Source organism: Marmota monax, unplaced genomic scaffold, assembly GCF_021218885.2.
Source record: "Marmota monax isolate L192 unplaced genomic scaffold, Marmota_monax_Labrador192_F-V1.1 WCK01_AAM20220418_F8-fsc00042, whole genome shotgun sequence".
NCBI lineage: Eukaryota > Metazoa > Chordata > Mammalia > Rodentia > Sciuridae > Marmota > Marmota monax.
Window position 1 is genome coordinate 9,013,321 of NW_026693008.1, and position 27,121 is coordinate 9,040,441.

General features: G+C 48.3%; 2 protein-coding genes and 1 long non-coding RNA gene across 4 annotated transcripts in view; 1 reads left to right on the plus strand and 2 right to left on the minus strand.

Annotated features, from left to right (window-relative positions):
• Positions 1-2,417: 2,417 nt before the first annotated feature.
• Positions 2,418-10,679, plus strand: LOC131424476 (uncharacterized). Its single transcript, XR_009227570.1, has 2 exons — positions 2,418-2,553; positions 4,697-10,679. It is a non-coding gene; the product is annotated as an uncharacterized LOC131424476 (long non-coding RNA).
• On the minus strand, positions 2,857-4,694 carry Mustn1 (musculoskeletal, embryonic nuclear protein 1). The gene is made up of 3 exons (XM_046452899.2): positions 4,545-4,694; positions 3,346-3,478; positions 2,857-3,156 (listed from the first exon to the last, which is right to left on the minus strand). Exons 1-3 carry the CDS (start codon positions 4,551-4,553, stop codon positions 3,050-3,052), a joined length of 249 nt encoding a protein of 82 aa, XP_046308855.1. The 5' UTR covers positions 4,554-4,694; the 3' UTR covers positions 2,857-3,049.
• Positions 7,110-27,121, minus strand: part of Stimate (STIM activating enhancer) — a 52,121-nt gene continuing 32,109 nt past the window's right edge. The window contains exons 2-8 of one of the 2 annotated variants that reach the window (XM_046452896.2): positions 22,845-22,893; positions 20,940-21,035; positions 18,754-18,875; positions 13,920-14,032; positions 12,875-12,952; positions 11,783-11,932; positions 7,110-10,031 (exon numbers count right to left, since the gene is read on the minus strand). In XM_046452896.2, the coding sequence (XP_046308852.1) occupies positions 9,915-10,031; positions 11,783-11,932; positions 12,875-12,952; positions 13,920-14,032; positions 18,754-18,875; positions 20,940-21,035; positions 22,845-22,893 (725 nt within the window). In that variant the 3' untranslated portion in view covers positions 7,110-9,914. Of the gene's footprint in view, positions 10,132-11,782; positions 11,933-12,874; positions 12,953-13,919; positions 14,033-18,753; positions 18,876-20,939; positions 21,036-22,844; positions 22,894-27,121 lie in introns of both variants that reach the window. The other variant, XM_046452897.2, reaches the window with a different exon arrangement.

Here is a 27,121-nt window from a genome sequence, read left to right on the forward strand (position 1 = left end):
GGTTTTCTTGGGCAGCTCCATCTCAAAGACTCCCCATTAGCTGGGATTACAAGTATTTGCTATCACCCGCAGCTTTTAAATTGGGTTTCTTTTTCTTTCTTTCTTTCTTTTAAAATTTTTATTTGTTTATTTGAAGTACTGGGGATTGAACGCAGGGCCTTGTACATGCTAGCAAGTGCTCTACCACTGATGTATACCCCCCAGTCCCTGGGACCTCTTCTTCTTCTTCTTTTTTTTTTTTTGGTTCTGAGGATTGAACCCAGGAGTGCATTTACCACTAAACTACACCCTTTTTATTTTTATTATTTTTATTTTGAGACAAGGTCTCATTAAGTTTCTCAGGGTTCTGCTGAGTTGCTGAGGCTGGCCTACAACTTGTGATCCTCCTGCCTCCACCTCCTGAGTTGCTGGGATTAGAGGTGTGTCCCACTGCCTGGGGCTGGCACCTCTTCTGAAAAGTCCAGAAGCTCCCTAGGTACCATGACCCCTCAAACCAGTCATCCCACCAAGTTTCATAGTGTTGGGGCACGTGACAGTGAAGAGGAGCGGACAGTTTCCATAACCTCCATCCTGGGAGAAAACAGGGAGCTGGCCATTTTAGGTGGATTTCTGGGTAATGGGGGCCTGGGAAGTGCTGCTGGGAAGTGGTGGCCCTGGAAGCCTGAAGAGGCCTATAGAAGTGTGTGAGAGGCCCAGGCAGAATGGGTACACCTTATTTTTGGAATGGGAGGTGCAGAGCCCATAAGCCCTTCTTCTTCCTGAGACCCAGACTGCTGTTTGGGCTCCATTAATCTAGCCAGGGTTCTAGGATCAACCCCAGGTGGGCCCCAAAACAAGGCCTGAAATTCGACAGCACACACCAAGAGCCTAAGTGAAAGAATTCCCCACGCAAAGACACTTCGCTGGGAGAATTCCAATTTTATTGCAAAAAGCAGTGTGCTTATATAGAACTAAGGGGGGAGATGGTAGGGTTTAGATAAATGGTAGGCAACCCGTTTATTGGCAAGTTCTTTCAGATATCAGCTCCAGAGCCCAGGAATTAGTTCTCATTGGGGCTAAGGTTCCCCGCCAGCGAGATTTGAACTTTTCGCGCCACTGCAGAAAGAAGAAGGTAGGAAGAAGAGGTGCTTAGGCGCCATGTTGGGGTTTTTTCTCTGGGGTATGGCTGCCGTTTATACTTTTCCCAACACTAAGAGATGCACAACCCATGGCCCATGGTAGTCTACTGAGTCGGGCACAAGAGCCAGCTGCATAGAGAGCTCCTGAAGCGGAGCACGAGCAGGGTGACAGGTGTCCTCAGGGAGCCTGAGAGGGCACAACACTGACGTTGCCAAGGCCGTTAGGCAGCTAGTCCCCAGGGGTGGGTTAGGTGGGGTTCTTAGTGTCTTTCATTTTTTTTTCAATCCACCTTTAATAAAGTCGAAGTGCTGCTTTTATAATAAATAGCAATAAAAATTGAACAAATATTAGGTGCTCTGAATGCAGCTGGTGTGTTCCCTGGTGGTTCTAGGGAGATCAGCTCCTGAGTCTGTGGACACACAGGGGTCAAAATGAATCATCAAAGTCCGGCCAGGTGCTCAGTCCTGGGTCAGAGAATGATACCAGTGACTCAGTGATACCAGCTGCTATGGGGCCCACACAGTGCCCTGGGGCAGTAAGAGGCTTTCAGAGGGCTGGGGCAGTGTCTCTGCCATCAGCCCTTCCTCAAAGCGGATGGCATCTGGCCCTGGAGAAAGCTTCGTAGACTTGGGAGTGAATTCTGTGGCAGCAAGGAAAACTTCCTTCTTTTTCAGCACAGCTATGGCCAGAGCGCACCTCTGTGCACATCCATACCGTTAACCCTTTTGGCTCTGCATAGGATTGGGGTTACACAGGGGGACATACCCCTTTGGTATATGGGAAAGAGCCTCCCCAAGGGGCCCAGTGAGAAAGCCCAGACTCTGTTCCCACAAGAGATCTGCTCTCCTGGGGCACAGGGCTTCGCACACACAGGCTGGAGCCCAAGCTATATAAGGAGGCCAAGCTGGTCTGGAACGTGGGAAAGGCTCTGAGCAGCCATCTCCCCCTGCTCAGGGGACAGGAAGGGCTTCTCAGTGGCATCAGCCTTGAGTCAGGCACTGTGATCCCAGGCCCTGCCAGTCCAGTCCCAGGAGGAACCTATCAATGATCCTGCCATCACAGCTAGACAGGCCTTGATTATCCTTGAATCTAATAGTTCCATGCACACTGGGGACACTCCAGCTGAGATCCTGGTGTTCCCATGCTCCAGGTAGCATGGGGGAGGAGTAGAAAAGAGGAGGCTCACCCTGTTGTTTGGAAGAGGAGGAAATAGCTTAGGAAACTACGTGACACTGGCCAGGGAGGAACTTTGGCCAGGGAGGAACTTTGGCCAGGCTCTCTCTTTGAGGAGACTTTGGATCATAAGGGAGCATGAAGAGGGTACAGGAGGAGTGGGCTTTGGAACCTATGCCCCACAGGCCTTGGGGTCCTTGGATGCATCTTAATGGATTCCATTGGGGAAGGGAAGAGCCCCAGGTCTCCAATGACTTCACTGTAAGTGGTGTTGCTATGACTTCCTTTATGTGAATAGCTCAGCCCCCCTGTTGTATACAAGGGGAAACAGGATCAGAAAAAGGGGAAGAGGCTGGTCTAAAGTCACACAGAAGGTGAGCACCATGTCTCTAAGTCCAGATTCTTTCTAGTATATCTCAGTGGCCCTAATGTCACCTGCTTCATCCCTTGGGGCCCACCTAAGAGCCCAGGAAGGGAACAGGACATATTCCCATGCCCTTTCCCATTCCTCACTCTCCTCTGCAGTTAGTAGCAGCAATGGCCAGTGATCAACCAACAACCTCCTAATGCTGAGGCCACTTGGGCATACTCTTTATTGGTGTTTCCAAGGTTCTGGTGCAAAGGGTCAGGGCTGTGGGGCAAGGGCGGCGGTCCCAAAGACAGCTGGGAAGAAAGACATATTCTGGCATAAAAAAAGTTCGTGGGAAAGGCTCCTGTGTCCAGGTGCTCCGGGTGGAGGGGGCGCGATGAGCACTTCTCAGCCAAAGACACTCTTGGCAGGTCCAGCTTTGGGCTTCTCAAAGACAGTCTCAGTGCCTGTGCGGTCACGGCTGAACACAGATGGGGCGACTGAGCCAGCTTGCTCTGTGGGAAGGAGGTAAGGGAGGTACTGTTAGGGAACAGACCTGGCTTCCTCCTAGGGAAGGCCCCTTGTATTGAGAGCAGCCCCTTCTGAGCCCAGAAGCTCTGGATTCTCAGGAAAGACCCCTTGATACCCACCCTACAACAACCACAACCCCATATCAAATTGCAGCCCACTTGGAGGACACTCACCACACTCCCGCATGACCTGGTAGGTCTTGGACTTGATTGCCTGGTTCTTGGCCAGGTTCCCTCGGGCCCCCTTCAGATCTTCCTCCTTCACAGGGGGACGCTTCTTCTTGATGGGGGCTTCTGGAGCGCCAGCCTTGGAGAACCCAGAGCTGAATTTTTTCTGAGGCCTCAAGGCAGAGACCCCTTTCCTGGCTCACTGAGCTCAAGCAGGTTCAAGACCCATTCCTCTTGCAAGAAGTCACAGTGATACACCCCCGCCCCGTGCGTCTCCCAGCCCCCTTGGCCTGACCTGCATACCTGCTCTCCCTCACACACTTGGAGTTGCTGGTGGCAGAGGCCACCATAGCTTCATACTGGTCTGTCTGCCTATTCCTGAACAGGACACAGGAGAAAGGGACTGGCTTTGAGGCTGAGCAGCCCCAGGAAATTTGTTGAGTTCCAAGACCTGATATTGGATGGCAAGGGGTCTCTTAGGGATTGTCCCTCTCCAGAAAAGCACCCGTATTTTTACTTAGTATGTCTTTGTAAGGGAATGGGTAGACAGTCCAGATGTCCACAAAGTGACAGTTCAAACTTGACACCCATCCTTGGAGCAGACAACAAGGACAACCCTCATTGGCAGGCTAAGACTATGTGCCCTTCCAGTGCTGGGACATTCAGAGTCAATGCTTGCTTACAACCCCAGGCGCCTGTGAGTCTGAGGCCTTATTCCTTTCTAAGCCCTGGGGGCAGGTGCAGGGATTCCCTCCCTCAGCCCGGGCTAGGCTCCCGGGACAACACCGCCCCTATAAAGAATACACCCCGCTTGGGAAATACAGGGACACAGAGCTGAACACCTAGGCATAGACTCCAGTGTGTGTGTATACACACACACACACACACACACTGCACGGCTACAGCTACAAACATACACACAACTGTACACACTGGGCTATATAGGCAGCTCCCTCACACACACACAAAGGGACATGTAGAGGTCTATAAAGGGACACACCCATCTCCCACCACCCCTCCTAACAAACTAGAGAATAAACAAAGCCAGGAGCTGGGACGTCCTCCCCAGGCCTGGCCTCCCCAGGGCTATAGTGCCTCCTGTTTATCCTTGGATCTTAGCTCAAGACAGCTGCCAAAGATGAGGTGTCCAGGTCTCCACCCTGACTCCCTTTGGTTCCAACACAGCCCATGCTGGGCCCTCCTACCTGGGACATGGTGGGTGCTGGGCAAGAGATGGCTCCCTGAAGGTGCCTCTGGCAGACAGCAGCGAGGCAAGAGCTCTGCGTGGAGCCTGGCCCTCTGGAGCTTATATAGCCTGCTGGCTCGTCCCTGTAAGTCACTCCCCTACCTCCGACAGGCTCTCTGATGATTCAAGTCCACTCAGCCACTAGCTTCAGAGTTTATTCTCGGACATGATGGGGACAGCAGCCCTGGCGAAAGCAGACAGCTGGGGAGACCCTGCACCCTTGGGAACAGCTGCTCTACTTGCAGGTGGGAGGTGCTGGCACTAATGGCGACTGGCTGTGTTTATGAATGTGGGTCTAGGAATGTGTGTGACAGTTTGGCTTGTCTGTCTGCAATAGCCCATCCCAGTGTAGGGGGCTGTCCGTGAGGAGAGGGAGGGCCCTGAGCTGGGTTGGATGCTCTGAGCTTGTTTTTCTCTCTCTTCTGCTCCTTCCTGTGGATTTTAGTGGGAAGTGACTTTCTATCCCAAGCAGCAGCAGGGCAGAAGTTTCCAGTGTCTGGTGCTTGGAAGCATTTGCTTAGGGTGAGCTCACAGGGCCATCATGATAGACTCAGAGCAAGGGGCCACTGATGGCCCACAGATGGGGAAACTGAGGCCAAGGGGACCCTGGGGGGCTGCTCCATCAGATTTTTGTGGATAGCATCGTCCTCTGCCCAGTTCCGGCACATGACCTTGGAGACTGGCTCTCCTTCTAAACTGAAAGGGAAGAAGCAAGGCAGCGGGAAGGGGGGCCCAGGAAAGACTAGAAAATGCTTGACATGAGGGTCCCAGGGGCAGTCTCTGTCTGGGATATGTCATAGGGATGGGGTGGGGCTGACCAGCAGGACAGCTTAAGTGCTACAAGAGTCCTGAGAAGGAGTGAAGCCCACCCCAGGTATTGAGCTGTGCAGGGGACAGGCTCAAGGACCTCCTGCAAGGTGACTTGGTTCTCCTCTGTTTCCATCACCCTCATCTTTGTAGGGGAAGATCCCCAGGGCCACACGGCAGGGCTCTGAGCCTGGGGTGGGTGTGGGGAGTGGAGACGATCCCCACCAGAGCAGACACACCCCAGTTCCTTTCCTGTTTGCAATGGAGATTATTTTTATCTTGAAGGCTCTAGCAGATGGAACCCAACCAGGCACTGACATTTGGTTATTCCAAATGCCACTCCACTGGTATCATACCTTAACCCCACCCCAATCCCCACTCTAGTTTCGGTTCCCAGGAGGCCAATGTGAGGATGGCCAGGCTCAGGCTGAGATGAGTGCTGACAGGAGGAATGCCAGGACTCCCAGGGGCAGTGCAGGGCACGCCAGGCCTGGTGAGGGCCCTTCCACCAGCACCAGGGTGCCAGCCGGGGCTTTAGCACTGCCTCACAGCTGGCTCTGCCCAGCCCATGGCCTCTGGGATAGGATGTGGGGTGCTCCCTCCTCACACCACCTCCCAGCATGGCTCATTCCTCTGGAGGTAGAGTGGCTTAGTCTCTCATTAACAAGGAAGTAGACACGGCAAGAGCACGTTTGATTTCTTTCCTTGGCAGACTGGCTTCGCTGCTGCATGGGGCGATGTGATGTTCCTTCTCCTGCAGCTTCCTGGGGAGCCTTCTAACCCACTGGGGACATTGTTTTAAACTCCATTAAGCTATTTCAACCCCAGAAAAACACACAACCAACAACCACAAAAGTGATGGTTTCTTTTTTAAAAAACTGTTATGTCAAACTTTATTGTAAACCATTTTACAATATAAGTACATCATCTTCCCTTTCATTTTGAAACTGTATTTCTGTGACTTGTAACACCACTGACGAAACACCCTTGCTGGGATGGCGGCTGAAGTGGCCACGGTTCTGCTTACATAGGTCTGACTTCTAGTAAACTTCATGAAAAGAAAAATCAAATTGAAAACAACCAAACCAATCAATGAACCAACTGACCTGCCCACCCACCTGCCCAGGAGCTCAAGGTGCTCGAAGCAAGTCAGACCAAAAGTCTCTCACCAGAAGCATTGCCCCTTGGGGCTTTCAATGTCTTACAAGGTAAAACAGAGCTCTGCCTCTTAGCTGGAAGGGTGTGGAACTTCTAAGAGTCAGCCTTGTGCCCTATGAAGTGGCTGCTCTGTCTGGCCAGCAGAAAGCCCCCAGGGCAACCTGTCTTGACTTGCTGCAAAAAGGTCACTGAAGTGCAGTCCGGAGGGCTGAGCAAGCCCTGCTCCCTCAGGGTCCTGGGCCAGCCTTCAGATGTGGACCCTGGTACACTGCTGAAGAGAAGTTATGACTTGCATTTGAGCCTTTTTATGTTCCCTGAAGAAAGAGGCATGAGAGGTGACATTAACCTAAGACTCCCTGTTACCAGGGAGGGCACAAGTGAAAGTTGTGGCAGGAGGCCACCACAGTGCTCAAGGGCTGAGGGGCCACAGACCCTCACCTTGCACATCTTCAGGCTATGTGGACTGAGAAGCCATTGCCACCCAGGATCTCATCACCATCTCCCTTGCCATTGTCAATGTCCTAATAACAGCCAAAAGGAAATAACAGCAACAACCACCTTTTCCAATCAGATCACAGTTCTGCCATATTGGTTTATTTTCAATAGTTACAAGAAACCTGTTCCTGACCTTGATTTCAAGCTTCCATTGTGGGTGGCTTGGCCAAGGTTCAGATTTGGACAAATCAGATTGACCGTATACAATATTCCGTCAGTATCCCATCATTTCTCAAGCACGGTGACGCCTGCCATTAGCCAGTGAAGGGCTGCACCTCGTAAGGCACCTCGGAGCAGGTGGTGAGGAAACTCATCCCAGGGAGGGAGGACAGCTCAGGAGGAAGTCCTGACCACAGCTCTCTGTGTTGCTTTCATGGGAGAGTGTGCCATGTAAGAGCCCCAGTGACTAGAGAGCTGGAGGCTCTCCCAGGGCACAGGAGGATGGGAAGGCCTAACATGTGATGATGCCACACCGTCCAAGCCCACACACCAAGAGGCCCCTGGGATCAGACAGACTCCCTGTTCGACCTCCACCCTTGTCAACCAGTTACACAGCTGCAGCTCAGAGACTCAAGCCCTTATTAACAACAATCAGGACACAGGACACCACCAGCACTCACTTGCTACCTCTGTCCCTCAAGCTCACTGTTCAGTGGATGCTGGGACAAGCCTGGATATGAGGTCCTCTGAGGTGTACACAACCCCAAGTTTCCTTCTTTTACAGACAGTGGTCCCCTACCCCTGAACCTGGTTTGGAAACACTGGGAACTCAAGACTGAACATGAAGCTTGAACTCTGAGTGACAGTCTCCCCAGAAATGCCAGTCTTGGGTCTTGCCAGTCACAGTAGTCTGGGGATGGGCAACCCAAGAGAGCCCCCACTGGAGACGTGGAGATGTGGTAGGGAAAGACCACAGTTATGGAATGGGAGGAACCAAAGAGAGTGAATGAGAGCAGGAGCATTGTGGGACCTGCGCAGGCTCCATCTCGCTCACTGCCAGCCTGTCCCCTCCTCTGGCAGCGATCCCCACACTGGTGGAGTCACCTCCTACTGCACAGCTACAGTCCCTGCTCCTCACAGTGATTCCGCATTCCTGGAGGAAGAGGGGCTGAGAGGGCCTCCCTAAGCTATTCCACCATGTCCAAGACAGGCAGGACCACAAGCAGCAGCAGACGACAGTTCCAGGTGCCTGGTTCAACAGTCTGGCTTACATACCACAAACATATTCAGACCCATTATGTTGAAGAGGAACATGTTTTTACACAGGTTTAAAAAGATGGTTCTGAGTGGAATGGCCTCTGCGCTTGTCTCACTTGTAGCCCGCATTATAGCGTTTTTATAGTTTTTTGTTTTATAGTTTTTTGTTTCATTATAGTTTTCTGTTCCTAAGGATCTGTGGCTGCCTCTTGGCATGACAAACCACTGGGCAACTCCACCCTGCTGCTTCCACAGCAGGAAAGTGCTGGGCTCAGCCAGCTCCACCTCTATTCAGCAAACTCTCCGAGCCACAGGGGCCTGTGGCCAGGCTGAAGAGCAGGTGCTACCATGTGAGGAGGGGCTGCAGCCTCTGGATTTAGACAGCAGGTTGTCTCACCTCTACCTGCCCACCCCAGCCTCCATGCTCTGCAGAGTGGGGAAGGGGGGACTGAAAACAGGCTCGTCTGGCCGTGTGGATGTTCTCCAGACTTCCATGTAAAATGAGCAGATAACAGCAGGTGACAGGCACCAGAAGAGGATTGACTCTGCAGGCTGCTGTAGTAGAGGCTAAGAGGCTGGGACTATTTTACACTTGAGGGGAGAGGCAGGGAACAAACACGAGCAGCCCATGCTCTTGATTCCTCTGGACACAAAAACCTAACTCTTAGGCTCCTTTACCAGTTAAACCAAGACCTCTAACCTGCCAGCAGAAGTGACTGGGGTCCTGGCAGATCCCCTCCTGTTCCACACACTCTGGGGCACGCAGATCCACCTTCAGACCAGCTGCCTCATGCACAGACCTGACCTTCCACAACCACGGGTTCTGATTCCAGGCAAAGGCCGTCCACCTTGCCCACTGGGGTCACTTGCCTCATTGTAGGACATTACTTAACAATATCCCAAGTAGAAAAACTCTTGACTTCTTCCTCCCACAGCTCATACCCCATGAAAGGCAAACAAATCCATTTCTTTGGGGATTAAAAAGAGTTTTTAAATACAATAGTATGAAAATATAACTTAAAAATATAAAAGTCAAACAGCATACGGAAGACTTAAAAATCTAGGTTTTGCCCATTAGTCCCATAGGTACTTTGTAGGAAATAAACACATACTCAAAAAACAGTTAACACTGTCATAGCTCATAAAACCGGCTTTAGAAATCAAGAGTTACAAAAGCCATTTTGAGTAAGAAAGCATTCCGGTTCCAACTTGGTCAGTGAGTGACTTTAGCCCCAAGCACGTCATGTGTCCTCGCTGCCTGCAGCCTTGGGGAGAGACCCACCCGCGGTCTGTGTGGGCCTGTGTGGGCCTGTTTTTTCCTGTACCTCACCACCTGGTCAGACACAGGACAGGGGCTTTGGGGTCCCTCACAACACTGTGCAAGACAACAACAAACAAACAAAGCTCTTTGCTTGCATATTTGGTCAGTGTTTGTAGTGCAACTGGGCGGGGACCTCCAGCTGCCCACGGCCCACTTGGGTGCTGGTTCCTGTTCCCTCTTTTTAAGTCACAGTAGTCTGGGGGTGGGCAGAGAGTGGGCAGAGACAGCGAGAGGAGTGGAGGTAGAAGAGGAGGGGCAGAGAGAGGAGGGAAGGGATGATGCTGCGGGGTGACCACCTGCTGACCCAGCAGCTGGCTGGCCCCAAACTTGTCACCCCCAGCATGGAATGTGTCATACAGGCAGCCCGAAGCGGTGCTTCTTTTTCTTCATAGGCTTGAGTGGGGTCAGTCTGCGGAGGTCCTCCTCCACGTCGGACTCCTCCATCTCATCATCGGCCGAGATCAGGATCTGGGCAGCGGAGAGGCACGGCTGAGACGTGGCAGCAGCCCTTCTGCGTTTGCCCTCCCTGGACCCCAGGCCCTGCCAGGAGGCCTCAAGTCTTGTGCTTCTGTGGAAGATGGTGACAGGGAGGCCCCCTTACACAATAAGACATGCTGGCCCACCGAAACCAGCACTGAGTCCACAGACACCCCCCCTCCCCCGGCCTCTATGCCAGTGCTCCTCATTTCCCCATCTAACTCCAGCTGCACCCAAACCAACCACACCTCAGCAGAGACCTGAAGCCCAGGGTCATGCTGGCAATAAGAAGCTCAGCCTTGACGCACGGAGTCCTAGGGCCTTGACGTTGCCTTAAATACAGGAGAAGCAAACTGAAAAGCTGCAGGGGAACATGACTTCCTACTCCAGGGACAGGGTAGTCTCACCAATTCTCCCCTGGACTGAACCCTTGAGGGCTCTCTGCTTCCAATCTCGGTTCCCTGATTAAACCCTCACTGGCTCCCTACTGCTTATACAAGCATGTCCCAGGTCCTCAGCCTGCAGCACAAAGCACCTGCTCATCTGGCTCACATCTCGCCTGTACCTCACACTGCTTGACATTCCATTGTACACTCTGGAATAAATGCTGCTCTGGCCACAGTGAATTTCACATTATTATCCAGATGCCAAATGACTTGACTGAATGCCCGCCAGCTATTGCATCTGTGCTTCTGTGGAAGACAGTGACAGGGAGACCCCCTTACACAATAAGACATGCTGGCCCACCATGCTGGCCCCTACCTCAGACTCCAACTCCTCGTGGGATGCCGCCCTTCGGTAGCAGACCTTGCTCCCATTCCTTGAGTTCTGGTGCCCATAATGCTGTTTGTCATTCAAATGTTTACCAAGCTCTTACAATGTGACAAGCTCTGTGCCAGATTCTAGGAATATGTACCCAGAGAAGGCACGGGCTTACTTTCTGTCCTACTCCCTATCCATCTTCCAGAACTCCCTGCCTACTGCCCCAGGGTCCTCACAGGGTTTTGTTTGTCTGGGCTTCAGAAGGCTTTGCAAATGCCAGGATGAGCCATTTGTGTGTTACTCTGTCTGGATCATTTCTGTGGCTCTCCTGGTGGCACGGTGCTTAGCACGCCATGCAAGTTTCCCAGGGCCTCTCCTGAGACAGCTTCACCTTAGATGTGTGGCGCACAGCCCCTGAGTGGCTGCCAGACATAAGTTATTGCCTCTCTGCTGCTGTTCATGACCACTGCTCTTCCCTGAAGCTCAAAACTTTGAACTTTGGAGACTAGGAAATAAGGGCAGATGGGGTTGCCTGAGAGGTCTGGCTACTCCTGTATTTTAGAAGTTTCCAGCTGGCTTGGCCAACGCTTTCCTTGCTTGTCAGTGGTGGGCAGGGATTCAATACCTTACTGCCTGAAGGTCAACCATGAGGCCCAGGAGGGTCCTTGCCAGCTTCCCTGGAACTAGGCAGTTCCTCCCTTGCCTTTCTTCACTGACAGGGAGACTGTTGGTGGTAAGCCACCCCCACCACATAGTCTACCCTCCTCCCTAGGAAGGCATGTGGGACAGCAGTCCTGGGGCCTGGCTAGATGGGAATGGTGTGTGACCTGGGCTGCTCTTCGCTCAGCTTCTTCTCCCTCCCTCTGGTTGGTGCTGTGACTCAGTACCCAAGAGAAGACCAAATGCAAACATTAGACCAGAGACCTGCAGGCCAGTGGCATAATGACCAGGTACTCAGAGAGGGTCAGGGAGGCCCCTACCTCAGACTCCGACTCCTCGTGAGATGCCGCCCTTCGGTAGCGGACCTTACTCCCATTCCTTGAGTCCTGGTTGGCTCCTCTCTCTTCTAGTTTAGCTTTCGTCTTTCCTTTTCTCATGAGGAAATTGTCCACTACCCAAAACATCAATGCCTGTGGGAAGAGAAATGCAGGTTACTTTGGGAGAAGCCACTTTCAAGGAAAGCAGAGCAATCGCAGTCCCCATTTCCACCCTTTCTCAGCCCATTCCAGGTTACAAAATCCAAAGACAGGGAAAGAGAATCCAGCCCTCCTGCAATCTTCTAGATGCTTTGAGAGAGATTCCCAGACCTTATTTCCTTTTCTGCAGTTTTCTCATCAGAGAACAGGGAAGAAAATCCCTGTCCTGCTCACCAAGGGGTTTCTCTTGGGACTGGCAGCCTGTCTTGGGCCCAGAACCAAAGTCCCTGGATACCTGCTCTGGGCCTGTAGAGCCCCTGTGTGGTGACAGCATATTCTGTGTATCTGTGTGTCCAGGTCCTTTTATTGTTCCTCTCACTATTTCCTGGCTTTTAACCACTGTGCATGTGAGTTTCTGAGGACTGTCCTCAGGAATAAACAATTGAGGCACATTTGAAGTGATATATACATATATTTTTTAGTGGTGCTGGGGATCAAACCTAAGGCATCACACGTATTGGGCAAGTGTTCTACCACTGAGCCACATCCTGAGCACCCCTCACCCTTGAAACGGGCTCTCACTAGGTTGCTGAGATTACAATTATGTGCCACTGAGTCCAGCTTGAATGATCTTGACCTAGAAGCTGGTGTCACACATGGGGTGGGATGCCTCCATGGTAGATCCCTAGCAGAGAGGGCAAGGACAACTTTCCTAGGACCCTTCATCTTGGACAGGGGCCCTGGAGCAGAGACCTGCCTTTTGAAGAAGCAATCCTGCCATTTCCAGGTCTTGGGGAGGGGAGTGGGGATGTGACAACTGGTCACACAGAAAGAAAGATCTGAGGGCTCTGAGTTTTCCATCAGACTCAGGACTCTGAACAGGAACCCTGGAAGGCAGGGCACAAAGCAGTGTAAAACATGCAACATGGCACTGACATTGACAAAGAAGGGGACGATCAGCATGACGATGGCCAGTTTCAGGTCTGGGTTTTCAATGGGATTCAGTAGGGCCACCTGTAAAGAGAAACAGATGCAGTGAGGTGGGAGACCACAGGGACAGGGCCCAGGAACCCCTGTTAGGGGGCTTAGCTTAGGCATTCCCCCAGAGTGATAAGACAGCCCTCACTCCCTTGGCTGCAGAACCCCAGATCTGACTGTAAATAAGGGACCCTGTATTGAGCATTAGTGCTTTCACAGCTCTCCCCTTGTTGTGAACTTGCAAAGTGCAGTGTGTTTACAACCACTGAACCAGAGCCAAGCAGTGCCCAAACAGAGTGGAGAGGGCCCCAAGCCTCCAGCAGGGAATGCAGGCTCTTGAGAACTGGAGGGAGGAAATTGAAATTCAGCAGATGCTCATTAGAGACATGAGCAACCAGGTGTCAAACCTCCTTCTAGCAGAAATCTTGTACTCTAACCACCTCCCTCAAGACAACGGCTTTGAAATGCCCTGGCCTATTTCCTAAAAATAAGACCCAGCTACAGCCAAGAGTTGAGCCACTTGTTCTGGAAGACTCAGGTGGTTTTGCATAGGGATGAGCTTATCTATACAGCACTGGGGGCAGCACTGGGGTCAGCTTATCTATGCAGCACCAAAGGCCAGAGCCAGGGGAACCCGTGGTCTCACCAGGGTATTGGCAGGATGGGAGACACAGGTCATGAAAGCTGTCTGTGGTGCCAAATGGCTAGCCAAGACAGATGTGTGAGGATGACATTTGGAAACGCGGAGACACTTAGAGTTGCAGGGTCTGAAGACTATATCCCCAGGCTTAATCTAGAGTAGACCCTATATCCATGGAGAGGACAGATGCCACATAAAAGAATGACAACTTAATAATCTTATGAAGAGTTGCCATATCAGACCAAATCTGGGATCTGCTCATGGAGTTAAAACAAAAATTTAGCTTTCTAACAGGGCTGCAGCATGTGGGTAGTGGGATGAAGTACTGAGCAAGGACTGCTGGAGTGGGGATGGGAGGCAAACCTTTTTCCACTGAAGTATAAGAAGGACGATGAAGACGACGGACTTTTCAAAGATCATGATCACGATGTAAAGGGCACACTGCCCAAACCAGGCCCCACATTGCAGAGGGTCTCCTGCAGGGACAGGTGGGTGCTCAGTCACACAGGCCCAGCATCCGAGTGAGATAACCCCCTAGCCAATTCCCCTACAGCTCTTCCTGAGCCCTCACATTCCCAGCCACACCCTAAACCTTAGTTCCAGAGATTTATAGTGAGCCCCCCACCAAGGTCCTAAAAAATCACCTTATTCCTAACAGATAAATGCAATATTTTAAGTAAAATCTGAGAATTCCTAATTTGGACATACTAAATTGGTATTCCTTTCAAAAGATTCTAAGATAGGACTGAAAGGCCCTAAAGTTAGTGAGTGCTCACGGCTGGAGCTCAGACAGGCTGGCTCTCTGTCTGCTGGCAGCAGAAGCTATGTGAAGCAAGACTGCTATTACTGTCCATTGTTGATTTTTCCAGTGGCCAGTTCTATCCTTCCTTTTCCTCTGCCCACGAGCAGACTGACGTCATAAAGGCAGCAACTGACCTCTTTGTTTGTCCACTACTTTTTACCTCCTATGCCTTGTCCCACCCACTTCCTGGCCATCTCCACTGCCTCAGCAGAAATCTGACCTGGGAGGAATTCAGATTCCACTGTCTCAAATGGGTGACTTCCAAACACTCTGGCTAAGGACAAGAGAAGAGAGAAGCCTTCAAGGCCAAGGAAATGAGCTCAGGTTTGAGAGACTGTGATGAGGGCTGATCTTTGATCCCATTCGTCACCATGACTGAGAAACTAAAGGGCCCAACAGTTCACACTGAGGGACACTCAGGCCCTGAAATGCCCCTAGAATGCTTCAAAAGGGACTCGATGAAGGGTGGAGGACCTGACAGTCCTTCTAGGAAATGATCTTCTGATATGCATATCCCAGGGAAGGGCCCCTAGGAGTCTCCCCAAAGTTGCAGACCTGGGGACAGTGGGGTGTGAGGAAGGCCACCAGGTTGCCCTGAAAGCTCTGTCCAAATATCACTGGCCAGAACAGGAGGAAAGAGAGTAACATTTCAGGAGAGGCAAAATCTAGACTTTGAGAAGAGAATTTGGCCCAAAGAGAAATTTCCAGCTTCTCATTTGAATCTACTGTTTCCCTGGCAATCCCTGTCCAGGCATCAATGCCCCAGGCCCCCGGTCTTGCCCAGGCATGCCAACTGTACTCAGGGGAAGCGCAAGAGAATGCCTTTATATAGCTGTAATGGACAGAATACCAGTCTGTTCCCTTTTCTGGAAAACAACAGAGAAGGGTGGCAGAAAGCCTGTAGAAACTCATCAGCCACCTCTTTGGAGTCCTTCCTGCCTGTTTTCACCTTTTCTGCAGGACATTAGAGCCTCTTCCCCAGGCTGAAAATGGAGTTTTGCAATGCTTCCAATAAACCACCTGACCTTCTTGAGAAAAGTTCTTTAAAAGAGCAGATGAAAATATTAGCTTCAATAAGAAAGACTAGGGATATGGAGACAGCATGTACCATTGGGAAATGTCTCTGAATTGAGACTGGTGTGTCTGAAAGTCAGCGGAGCAAGTGGCACCATTTACATACTGTGTCAAAAGGATACCCACTTGCTTTGAGTGTGCTCACTCTATTTGCTATTAAGCTGTGAATGACTGACAAAAGAGGAAATGCTTTTTTTTTTCCATCTGCCTCCTTTCTGAGTTTCTGCTGCACACCTGAGCTGCTGCTGCCTTTTGTTTCAATCTCACTGCTAAAATAAGAAAGTTCCAAACCACAGTGAAAAGAGAAAAAAGTGCCCATGATCCTGCGTTGACATACTGCCTCCTGTGTGCTGGATCACATGAAACCATAGCTCGGATGAGTGCACACGCACCTGTTTGTTTGTTCATTTCTGTTTCCCTTGAGTCTCTGAAACGCTCCTCAGAGTCCTGTCTTTAAAGGACAACATGATAGGTGTGGCCAATGTGTACTGTACTATAGAACCTCATGTATACAGGTTTTGGTTTCAATGAATTATTTCCTCAGAATAAGTTACAGGAATAGGAAGCAAAAGGAGGCTTCCGGAAAGAATGGGGTGGGCAGCAAAGCCCACATGCACTGTGGACCTCATTTTCAGGGAGAGAGCAGTCTGGTCATCAGATTGCAAACAACATGTATTACCCAAATCTGCTCGTTCCCAGACATGTAAGTGTGGCTTACTTCTCAAGTCCAGTGATCTTCTCTTCTAGGAACCAAGAAAGCTACCTAGAAAACAAGCTCCTTTTCTTTAATACCTGAGAAGAGAGCTGTGGAGCTCTCATGGAGCTACTACCTCAAATGGATGGGCAGGCTTACATGCATAATAGGCAGAATAATGGTCCACATAGATGTTTACATCCTAATCCCTGGAACCTGTGAATATGTCATGTTACCTAGCAAGGGTAGGGGATGATGGATGTCAATGGAATTAAGGCTGCTTATCAGCTGTATTTCAGATAGGAAGAAGGCAGGAGGTGTAACTCAGTGGTAGAGCACTTGCCTTGCATGTGTAAGAATCTGGGTTGAATCTGTAGTTATCACAAAAACAAACAAAGATTTAAAAAATAGTTTTTTTTAATATTTATTTTTTAGTTGGACACAATGTCTTTATTTTATTCATTTATTTTTATATGGTGCTGAGGATCAAACCCAGGGCCTTGCACGTGAGAGGCGAGTGCTCTACTGCTGAGCCACAACCCCAGCCCTAAAAAATAGTTTTTAAATATAGGGAGAGTATTCATAGTGTTCAGGTATACAACAAAGTGCACAATGTAATCAAAGGGGACTTTCAAATAGAAGATGGCAGTAGAAGGTCAGAGCAAAGTCAGAGTAGTGTGATGTAAGACAAACCTGACGTTGAAAACAGGAGGAAAGGCACAAGCCATGGAATGTAGACAGCCTCTGGAGGCCACAAAGGGCAGCAGAGCAATCTCCCCTACCACTTCCAGAAGTATCTGGCCCTACTGACACACTGATTTTAGTTCAAGACAATCATATTGGATTTCTGAAGGAAAAAACTATAAGGTAATCAATTTGTGTTGTTTGAAGTCACTAAAGTCTATGTTAATTTGTTATAACAGCAATAGAAAACAACAAAATTTGACAACTAGAAAACAATGGGTAACAACAATCTGGGAAGGGCGGCCCTCAGTGGTCCTAATAAAGGGCAGCTTTTTCTGGAGATACCTGGAGATATCTGGAGAAACTCCCGATTCTCAAGGGCACTGGCTAAGGCCAGGCAAGGGGCCCAGGGAGGTCAACCAGCATGAGAAGGAGGTGTAGACACAGCTATTACCCTCTTCCTTTTCCACTGACTCTTCCTTCTGTCAGGGAATGAGGGCCTCCTAATGCCTGCTGTATCAGACCTGACTTGCACTCCCAGGTCACACAGCTGATTGAGGGGATCCACCTTAGCTCTGGTCAGCTAGTTGAGAGCCTTTTGGAAGGGATCTCAACAGCAAGGAAGTAGTTATGAGTACTGATCATGGAGGTGGCTGGAGGGTTGGTGTATCTTGCTGAGGGCAAAAGGCCCCCAACATGTACTAGCCAGGGATGCTTTGTGCGCCACTTGACTCCTCTAGGCACCTTATCTATAAACAGGGATAATAATGCCACAGTAGTCCACATGTACCGTGGTCCATTTCTGGCCTGCAAGTTGAGGAATCCATGACTTGGGGAGTCTCAGAAACCTTTCCTGGAGCCCCAGGAGGTACACGCTGTGTGCTGGACACTATCTTAAGTCAGTGACTCATCAGGCATCAAGTGTTGGGGCTAAGAAAAGCCCTCCCCTGAGCTCATCTCCCCTTCATGGGGATAAACAATTACTTAAGATTTCTAGAAATACCTGAGGCATTCACAGCCAGCTCCATAAATAAGCTGCCCTTTTAAACCGTCAATCCCTTAGAGATTTCTAGCCATCTAGAAGTTAGTGGCCCCTGGGCCCAGAGCCATAAGTTTTTTGGAATCTGTGGGAGACTGCAGATCCAGTATTCCATCCACACTCCCTCTGTCCCTCCATTCCTTATGCCCTCTCATGGCAAAGGTTCCAATGCTGCTGCTCCAACTGAGAAGAGGAGCTCCTGCCTAGATAGAAAGGCCAGTGGGAAAAGAGCTGATGTTACCACTTAGTCCTGTCCTAACACTCCCTTTCATGGGGCTACATGAAGGCAGCTTGCTACTCAGGCTGTATCCATCAGAGTCTGACATAAGTTACCTGTTTTAAGCTGTCTCTGGGTAAAGATGGACTTGTGACTCTGGTGACTGGTACATGCAATGCTAGGTGGGGCTCAAGCAGTTGAGGGAAAGCAAGGCAATTTGGCCTCAGGGGGACGGACCTTCTAGACCTGGCTATGTGAGCACCATTCACATAGGGCCTCTCATCACATGTGGGATGGCCTGGTGACCAGACAATCACAGGTGTACAGCAGAAAGAGGGGCAGGGCTTCCACCTCCCTACTGACCACCCCATTTCTCCAACATGGCAGGGTGAGCTCCATGAAAAGTCTGGCAGAAATAAGGTGGTCTTAGAGACTTGTAGGAGAGATTAGTGATCTCCCTGAATCTAGGGTATCTCCTGCCTCCTGCCACCTTTCCTGACACCAAGGCAAGAGCCTCAGCAGTGAGGTAGGCACCCACACATACCCAGGAGGATGATGCTTAAACCCCAGAGCCAGCCCCTCCACCACACAAAGCAGATGGCCATCCATTCCCAAATCTTCTCTGGATCCCTCACTGGTAGGCAAGCAGCTCCCACCACACACCAGCCAGTGTTCATGGCATATTACCATATTCACCAAAACGCAGGGATTCCCACTGCTGCCACTCTACCAAGACACTGACAGCGCGCACTCCCACATAGATGAGCAGCATGCCCACAGTGGCGTCCAGGAGGAAGTTGATGAGGTACCTATGAGGAGAGGGCACATAATCACAATCAGAAGCCACTGAGCTAGGCCCTAGGTACAGAGTTTCCCAGAGTTAGCAGTCAAGGCTGATGGAGGTACAGCCTGAGAAGCTGAGTGACCCAGTGTTTTTTTCTGATCTTGTTCTTGGAGGGGCTGGTAGCCTTGAATGTGCCCATGTGAGAGGCTGCAAAGGTTGCGTGCAGCTCTCACTTCCAGGTCCTTGACAAGTTACTAAAGTCAACAACTTGAGGGAGGGAAAAGAGAGGGATGAAATGCTTAAAAAGTGTTCCTGTCAGGCCAAGATTGAGCAGAAGACAGAAAAAAAAAAAAAAAATGTCCTTCTGATTATTCTGATAACTCCCCGGTCCAGCCAACATAAGGTCTTGTGACAGTGCTGCTGCCTCAAGGCAGTTCTAGAAAATGTCTCCAGGGTTTTTTAGGCAAAGAGGGCAGGATCATGTGGCCCTTGCTCATTGTGTATAGACATGTACACACAATACTTTTACGCTTTAGAGAGAGTTTTACCCCCTGGGACAAGGCCAAAGGACTGGAGGGAGAAGGCGGGACCAAAAGGCATGCCCACAGTGACCACATGTTCTGCTAAGATCTGTTTCCACCGAGCTGACACAAAACCCTTTCCCCTCTCCAAGGTAAGACCCACCTGCCCTCCCCCAAGGGCCCTAAACCCAGATGCAGTTGAGCCCTGCTGACCACAGGCCCCAGGTCTCTGTTGCAAACTATGTGGAAGACAAGGTCACTGGATTAGGTACTGACCCACTGTGATACCGCATGGCTTTGACAACTCTGCAGATAAACCCAGGACACTGTGAAACCTAGCTGCAGTGTTTTGAGCGGCCACAGCTTGAGGCACTTTATGAGGATTCCTGGTCCTTCATTCCAACCCCAGCTTGCGCTTGCAGAGCACTCTGATCCCAGACAGAACATGCTGTGTCCTATCCCCAGGGGCCAGAAAATAAGCCTAGAGAGGGAGGGGGTGGTGTTTTTCTCCTGCCTGTCCTTCCTCTTTAAAGTCACAAGGGGTCACTCTCAGATCAGAGACAGAAAGAACAGTGCTGGCTGCTAAGGCAATTTTTCCTCTGGTGTGAGGCTATAAGGCTCTCGGATCTAATTGGTGTCGAGTGCCTCTCACACCTGAGTCCTTACATTTGAGACCCAGCCTGAAAACAACAAGGATAACTGATACACACACATGCCTTCTGGTCATTCATTCACTCGCCAAATACTTCTTGAGCCTACTATGTGCTGTCCTTGGGAATAAAGGTCAAGTTCTACACTATGCTCAATGTAAGGGAGAAGGGCAGACAGCGGGAGTCATGCAGGCCCTGGAGCCAATCAGGATGTATTTGAGTCCAGCTCTATCACTCCTGAACTGCATGAACTTAAGTGCCATTATCTCTCTGTGTCTCAATTCCCCAACTGGAAAGTGGGGATAATCACAGTATCTACATGGCAGAGCTGCTCTGTGGATGAAAGAAGGTAAGAGATGGGGCTGGGATGAAGTAGGTGAGCCTCCTTTCCTACTCCATCTGCTAAGAGAACCATTCAGGTGCTACCAGCAAGGAGGTCAGCATTTCAGGGCCCAATTAAGGTTTTAGACAGATGGCCCTGGGGGCTGTGTGAAAGGTTTTTTTCCAATGATAAGGCAGAACAACCCATGTTCTTTAGGCCAAAGAGGTCAATAATAGTCAACAGTCTGAGACCACAGAGAAGCCCCTCTCTGTCTTTTCTGGCACAGAGACATTCCTGCAGGTCATGTTGCTGGGAAGCTGGGTGACAGAAGGGCACTAGAAAACCAAAGGAGGACTGTGAACTGATTAGAAGAAAGCCAGTGTACCAGGCAACTGTCAAAGCCCTGATGACCAATGGATGGCTGGGTATGTGAGTTCATGGGTGGTATGCACAGGATTGGCCCTCAGAGGAATGTAGAGGAGAAATGGTGACCCCCTCTGCACCCTGGAGGAGCAGGACTGGTCACAGAAAGCAAGACCAGCACACATTTTCAGTGGAGGACTGACAATGCCTGCACTCAAATATGGGTCACTTACAGTGAGCAAGGGTCCTCTTCAGTGAGATCTGCCAGGTACACATTTGCAAAGTGGATGAACAGCATCCCTATGGCTTGTTTGGAAGTATCTAAAAACCTGCACAAGACAGAAACAATACCTGTGACCAGTCTGACAGGAAGGTATTTGGAGAAAATGAATGGACCACAGAAATTATCTGGAGGCTGGAGAAACATTCCTAAGGTCAGTGTCAGGGAAGAGTCACTAAAGAACAACACAGAGAGCAGGACACACAGAGCCCTGAGCTGGGTCCCTCCCCAGCCCAGATTTGAGAGAACCAATGGTGGGTGGGTATAAAAAATTTGAATTATCAACATTCAGCAGTGATGTCTATAAGAACAAGTGAGTACATGATTAAAATTTTGTAAAAAGCCTTTATTTCAGTGACTCATCAAGGTTTCCTTTGAAGAGAAAGTGATGTTTTGTAAGGGCAAAAGCAAATCTAAGACAGCCCAAGGCAGCTTCCTGTGGACACCTTGCTGTCTTAAAGAGCTGGCTGTCTCCTTCCAAGTGATTTATTGCCTTGGAGTTTTGTCCCTAGAATCTATTTCTGAAGCTTTACTACATACTGTAAATAAAATACTGCTACAGTGAGTTCATTCCACATGAAATAAATATTTTTAGGATATATATACAAGGAGTACACTGGTCTTTGCCCCTGGTTCCTGACATAGCTCCTTAACACTGAGTGACAGGGATGCTAGGAATATTTTTTATCCTAATATTTGGTTTGTGTCATGTGGTTCCTAATCCTTTGGAATTTCCTGGATGATGGAAGCATCTTTTGTTCTAAGCAGGTGACTTTTTGTGGCTCCTGGATGGCTTCAGAATGGGGAAGGTCATGAGAAAGACCAAGTCATGATGAGAAGCTTAGAACTTTGAGGCCCAACCCCAATTTTCAGGGAGAGGAGAGGAGCTAGAGATTGAGTTAATAATTAATCATGCTTACATGGTGAAGTCTGTGTATAAACAGTTAAACTATGAGGTCTGAGTGCTTTAGGGCTAGTGAACAAATACACACTCAGCAATCCAAGGGACCGAAGCTCCTGTGTCCAGGAAACTTCCAGACCTTACCCTCTATATCTCTTCAACTAATCATTCATCTGTATCCTTTATAATAAATCAGTCAATGTAAATAATGTTTCCCTGAGTTTTGTGAGATGCTCTAGCAAATTACTGAAACTGACAGGGGGTTGGGGGAACCCCAACTTCATAGTCAAGTTAGTCAGAAGTTAGTCAGTTCTTAAGGGAATGCACACTCCTGATTGGCACTGGAATTGGGTAGCCGTCATGTGGGACTAAGCCCTCAATCAGTGGGCTCTGTGCGAACTCCAGGTGTGTCAGAATAGAATTATTATTGCACACCCAGCTGGTATTAGATAATTAGAAAATAGATTGGTGTTAGGGAACCCCCCCCCACACACTCTTTGTGCTTTAAAAGTACTATGAGTAGAGAAATAGTTTTTCTTTATTCTAGGACCAAGGAAGACCAGTTTTGAAGAGAGTAGTTAGAGCTAATCTCCAAATTTTGATTATTTTTTGCTTAAACATATGGACTGTAGAATCCAAGACTCTGAACATTATCTAACTAGAGGTAGACAGAGACAAAGATATCTGGAGAAGAGACTGATGCATCTGTTATTATTTTTCATCTTCCAACATTGGAAGCAGCGTGATCATAAAACAAAGGTAGGGATCAAAAGTCATGTGGAAAAATAGGACTGCTTTCATATCACACACTGTTCCCAATGATAACTCAACTGAGGAAGTCCAGATACTATTATGTATAATTTCTCATATTTCATCCCCTACCAGACTCAACCCTGCCTCCCAAAATCCAACACACTCAAAAATATTTTAGGAATGAGCTAGTGTTTCAATACATACCATATTCTCCATGGACGTCTCTCATGTTTTGGTTCTCTGAAGCGTTTGACTGGAAGAAAGAAAGACATCAGTAGCTTTCCAAAGCAATAACACAAAACAAAATGCACCTACAGGTTGGGTTATCAATCTGCTCATTGTTTATTAAGTTCAGCACTTTCTCTTTTAACATGTGACAATATACAATAAACCAGTGAAAGTCACGGAGGCCTTGCATTGCTGACGACCAGCATAGGACCCTTCAGAACTGAATACTAACGAGAATGACTTCTTAGTGCAAGTACAAAACTGTATTTACTTCTTTGTGACAAGTCTCACTCAGACAATTACTGGAAACAATGAAGTAGAAATTAATTGCTTCTAACTTTGGGAAATGATCTAAGGATAAATTCACCCAGATGTTTACCAAGTGCCTACTTCAAACAAGGAATTGAGAAAGCAAATGTAAAGTCAGCTGACTAGCAACCAGGAAAGACAGACACATAACCAGTGATAGAGAAGAGGTGAGTCTGAGGCTGAAGGACAACCAACCCTGCCTGCCTACAGGAATGGGCATTGGGACAGGCCACACCAATGGAGACAGTCAAGCCAGGTCCTGAAGCCAAGTAAGGTTTTGCTACCAGGGAGGGAGAGAAGATCTATTCTGGACAGGCAACACCATGAGCTCACAGGTACAGGGCAGAGCACGACAGAGTATGTTTGGAATACTTGAACTTGGCTTCAATTCAGCATAACTGATACTGCTGGGAAAATAGCAGACTGGAGGGGAACACACTGAGCAGGAGCCATGTGAGAGAAGGGCCAAGGGGTCTGGAATAAATCCTCTAGGAAAGGAATAGCCAAGGAAGAGTTCTAAGCAGACTCAAAGACATGCTGGAATTGTGTTTTAGGAAAGTGGCTCTACTAACTACAGAAGATGGGCTTCCTGGGGTGGAAGGGACAGAGCAAGGATGCTGGTTGTGTTCACAGCAGGAGGCAGTGGTACTCCAGCAGAGGAGAGTCAGGAAGGTAGAATTCTCATTCAGCACCAACCTGCTCAGCCTCGGCTGGCAAAGGACTCAGAAGAATTGCCCCCGGGCCCTGGGTTGCCTGCCAACACAACCATCTGAACCAGAGGAAATAGTTTTAAGTCCACATGTCCCCCACTGAAGCTCTTGGCAAGTGTTTCCACATTGATTCTATCTACCAAAACACACACAGAAAGTGCCGCCTGGTGATGTTTTCCCACACAAAAGTACCAAGAAAGAAAGAGACACTGATGTAAGCCCGCAGAAGAGGCCTCATTACAACTGGTAGCAGGCAAGAATCAACTTCTGGTGGAGTCCTGAGCTGCCAATGAGGCCATGGGAGGCGGAGGGTGATGAACAGCCCTCAAATCAATAAACCCCACTTTCTGAATAAACACAAGCAGTTCACATTTGGCAAAGCAAGGACTGCCTGTACAGAGAATTAAAATAACAAGTCTGGTGTTTAGATAATGTTGATATAGAGACCAAAAAAGCAGGTGGAATTGCAAGGAGGTCTGTCATCTCCTTGACACATCACAGATTCAAAACCTCAACAAAGCCAAAGAATCTGGAGATGAGGCCAACTGATTCTACTGGCCTGAATGACTCTCAAAGGCAGGAGTAATCCCAGCTATTCATTTCCATGAGATACAAGCTGAAGTATCAGAATGGCTGCAATTTACTTACTAGTGGTTTAGGGAAGAAATTACACAGTAGACATGATTATATACATTATATATACAAAATATGATACATAATTATAAGCCATAAATATAAATGTATTTTATAATATACTATAGCAATCAGATACAATACATATACTAAGAGAAAGATGAACAAATATGGTCTTATGGGCTGAAGCCTGACTAAATCATATGCTGAAGTCCTACAATCTCTAGTATGTCAGAATGTGACTGTACTCGGAGATGGGGGTCTCTAAAGAGGTAATTAAGGTTAAATGAAGTCATATGGGAGGGCCCTAACTCAATAACAACAGGTGTCCTTTTAACAGGAGATCAGGACACAGATGTCAAGAAAAGACACGTGAGGATATAGTAAGAAGGTGGCCATCTGCAAGCCAGGGAGAGAGGCCTCAGCAGAAAGCAAACTGGCTGATTATCACCTTCACATTCCAGTCTCCAGACTTGTGAGAAAATAAAAGTCTATTGTTTAAGCCACCCAGTCTGTGATATTTTGTTATGGCAGTCTGAGCAAAATAATTCAGCTGATAATACAATAACTGGACAAGACAAAGGATTCTGAGTATTTATTATATTAGTATTTAGACTTTAAAGTACGTTTAATATTTTTCCAAATAAAAAGTTGGTGTAAAAAACATACTCCAGAAGAATAAACTAGTACAAGCACTCAAACATCAACTTGATAATATCTATCAAAAATTTAGCCGGGTGCGGTGGTGCATGCCTGTAATGTCAGTACTTGGGAGGCTGAGACAGGAGGATCATGAGTTCAAAGACGGCCTCAGTAAAAGTGAGGTGCTAAGAAACTCAGTGAGACCTTGTCTCTAAATAAAACACAAAATAGAGCTGGGAATGTGGCTCAGTGGTTGAGTGCCCCTGAGTTCAATCCCTGGTACCCCTCTTCCAAAAAGAAAAGAAAAGAAACACTGGGATTGGGGTTGTAGCTCAGTGGTAGAGTGCTTGCCTAGCACATGTGAGGCACTGGGTTCAATCATGAGCACCACAAAAAAATAAATAAAATAAAGGCATTCTGTCTATCTACAACTAGAAACGTTTTTTTTTTTTTTTTTTTTTTTTAAATTTAAACACCCATGCCCCTTTAACCTACAAAGGAATGAATTCTACAAGTATGACTGCAGATGTGCCAAGATGGATAGGGATGTTACTGCAACACTTTCATAACAAGAATCTGGAAAGAAACCAAGGCCAATACATGTTGATACAGGATTAGTAGACATCATAGCACATAGATACAATACTAAGCAATTGCTAAAAACAAGGTAGATCTAGATGGAGTGACATGGAAAGATTTTCAAATTATGCTAATAAATTGTAAAACAATATGTTACTATGATTTTTTGTTGTTGTTCAAGTCAAGTATGTGTGGTACTGTGGGCACTCAACCACTGAGCTATATCCCCAACCCTTTTTTATTTTTGAAACATGGTCTCACTAAGTTGCTGAGACTGGCCTCAAACTTGCGGTCTTTCTGCTTCAGCCTCCTGAGCTGCTAGGATTACAGGTGTACACCATCAAGTCCAGCTCAAGTCCATATTTTATACCTTTATTTATTTATTTTTATGTGGTGCTAAGAATTGAACCCAGGGCCTCACACATGGTAGGCAAGTGCTGTACTGCTGAACAGCTGAGCCACGACCCCAGCTTTCAAGTCCATTTTTAATAGATATATATTTTTGCTGGAATGATGCATATATTCCCTTCACGGCTGCATAAGTCACTATTAACAAGGGCTAACTTTGAAAAAAGAAATATGGATCAGGAAGTGAACTTTCTTTTTTTTTTTTTTTAATATTTTTGCAGCTGGAGATATAAGCCAGGCCCTCATGTATGTTAGGCAAGCCCTTTACCATTGGACTATACTCCCAGTCTGCAAGTAAACTTTTTGTGTCATTGCAAATGGTTAAATACTCTTTTGTATATTAATATTGCTTTTACTTCAAACTTGAAAAAGAAAAGACAAATCTGTCTCAGAGGTTTGTGCTAATGCAGTAAAATAAGTCTGGCAGGTGAACCAGTGTGACTTGAGGTAGGCTTTGGGCCAAAACAGAAGCGGTGTGTAGGTATACAGGCCAGTGCCCTGGGGGCAGTCACACATAGAAGCACCACTGGCGGTAATCAGAATGGATTCAGATTCTTCTACGGAGCAGAAATGTAACTCCTATCGTCTTCCTCTCCCATCTTCTTTCCCTGGAATATTCCAGTTAAGAATTTTTTTTAATTAAAGGAAGAATAAGAGAGATGTTTAGATTCAATTTAGTAAGGGGAAAACAAAACAGGAAAGTTTGTTATCTATCCTGTCATGTCTCATGAAGAGGCCTGCTCCACTGGCAGGAGAACCAGAGGAAACCCTTGCCTTCTGTGCACTCTGAGGAGCCTGGGGGCAGGGGGTTTGAAGTATGAAGCACCTCAGCCTGGGAAGAGGTGAAATCTGCAACAAGGAAGGAGAGCAGGGGGAAGTGGGGCTGGCGAGAGGGTCCAGGAAGTGAGCCAAGACCTGAGGAAAGTGTAATGAGTCAAGGGTCTCTTCCAGGTCTGGGCTGAACCTTTGTGG

Excerpts from the sequence above, each read along its gene's own strand:
- Mustn1 (XM_046452899.2), bottom strand. Across the intron at positions 3,157-3,345 it reads CCAGGTCATGCGGGAGTGTG|AGCAAGCTGGCTCAGTCGCC; the intron begins GTGAGTGTCCTC and ends TCCTTCCCACAG.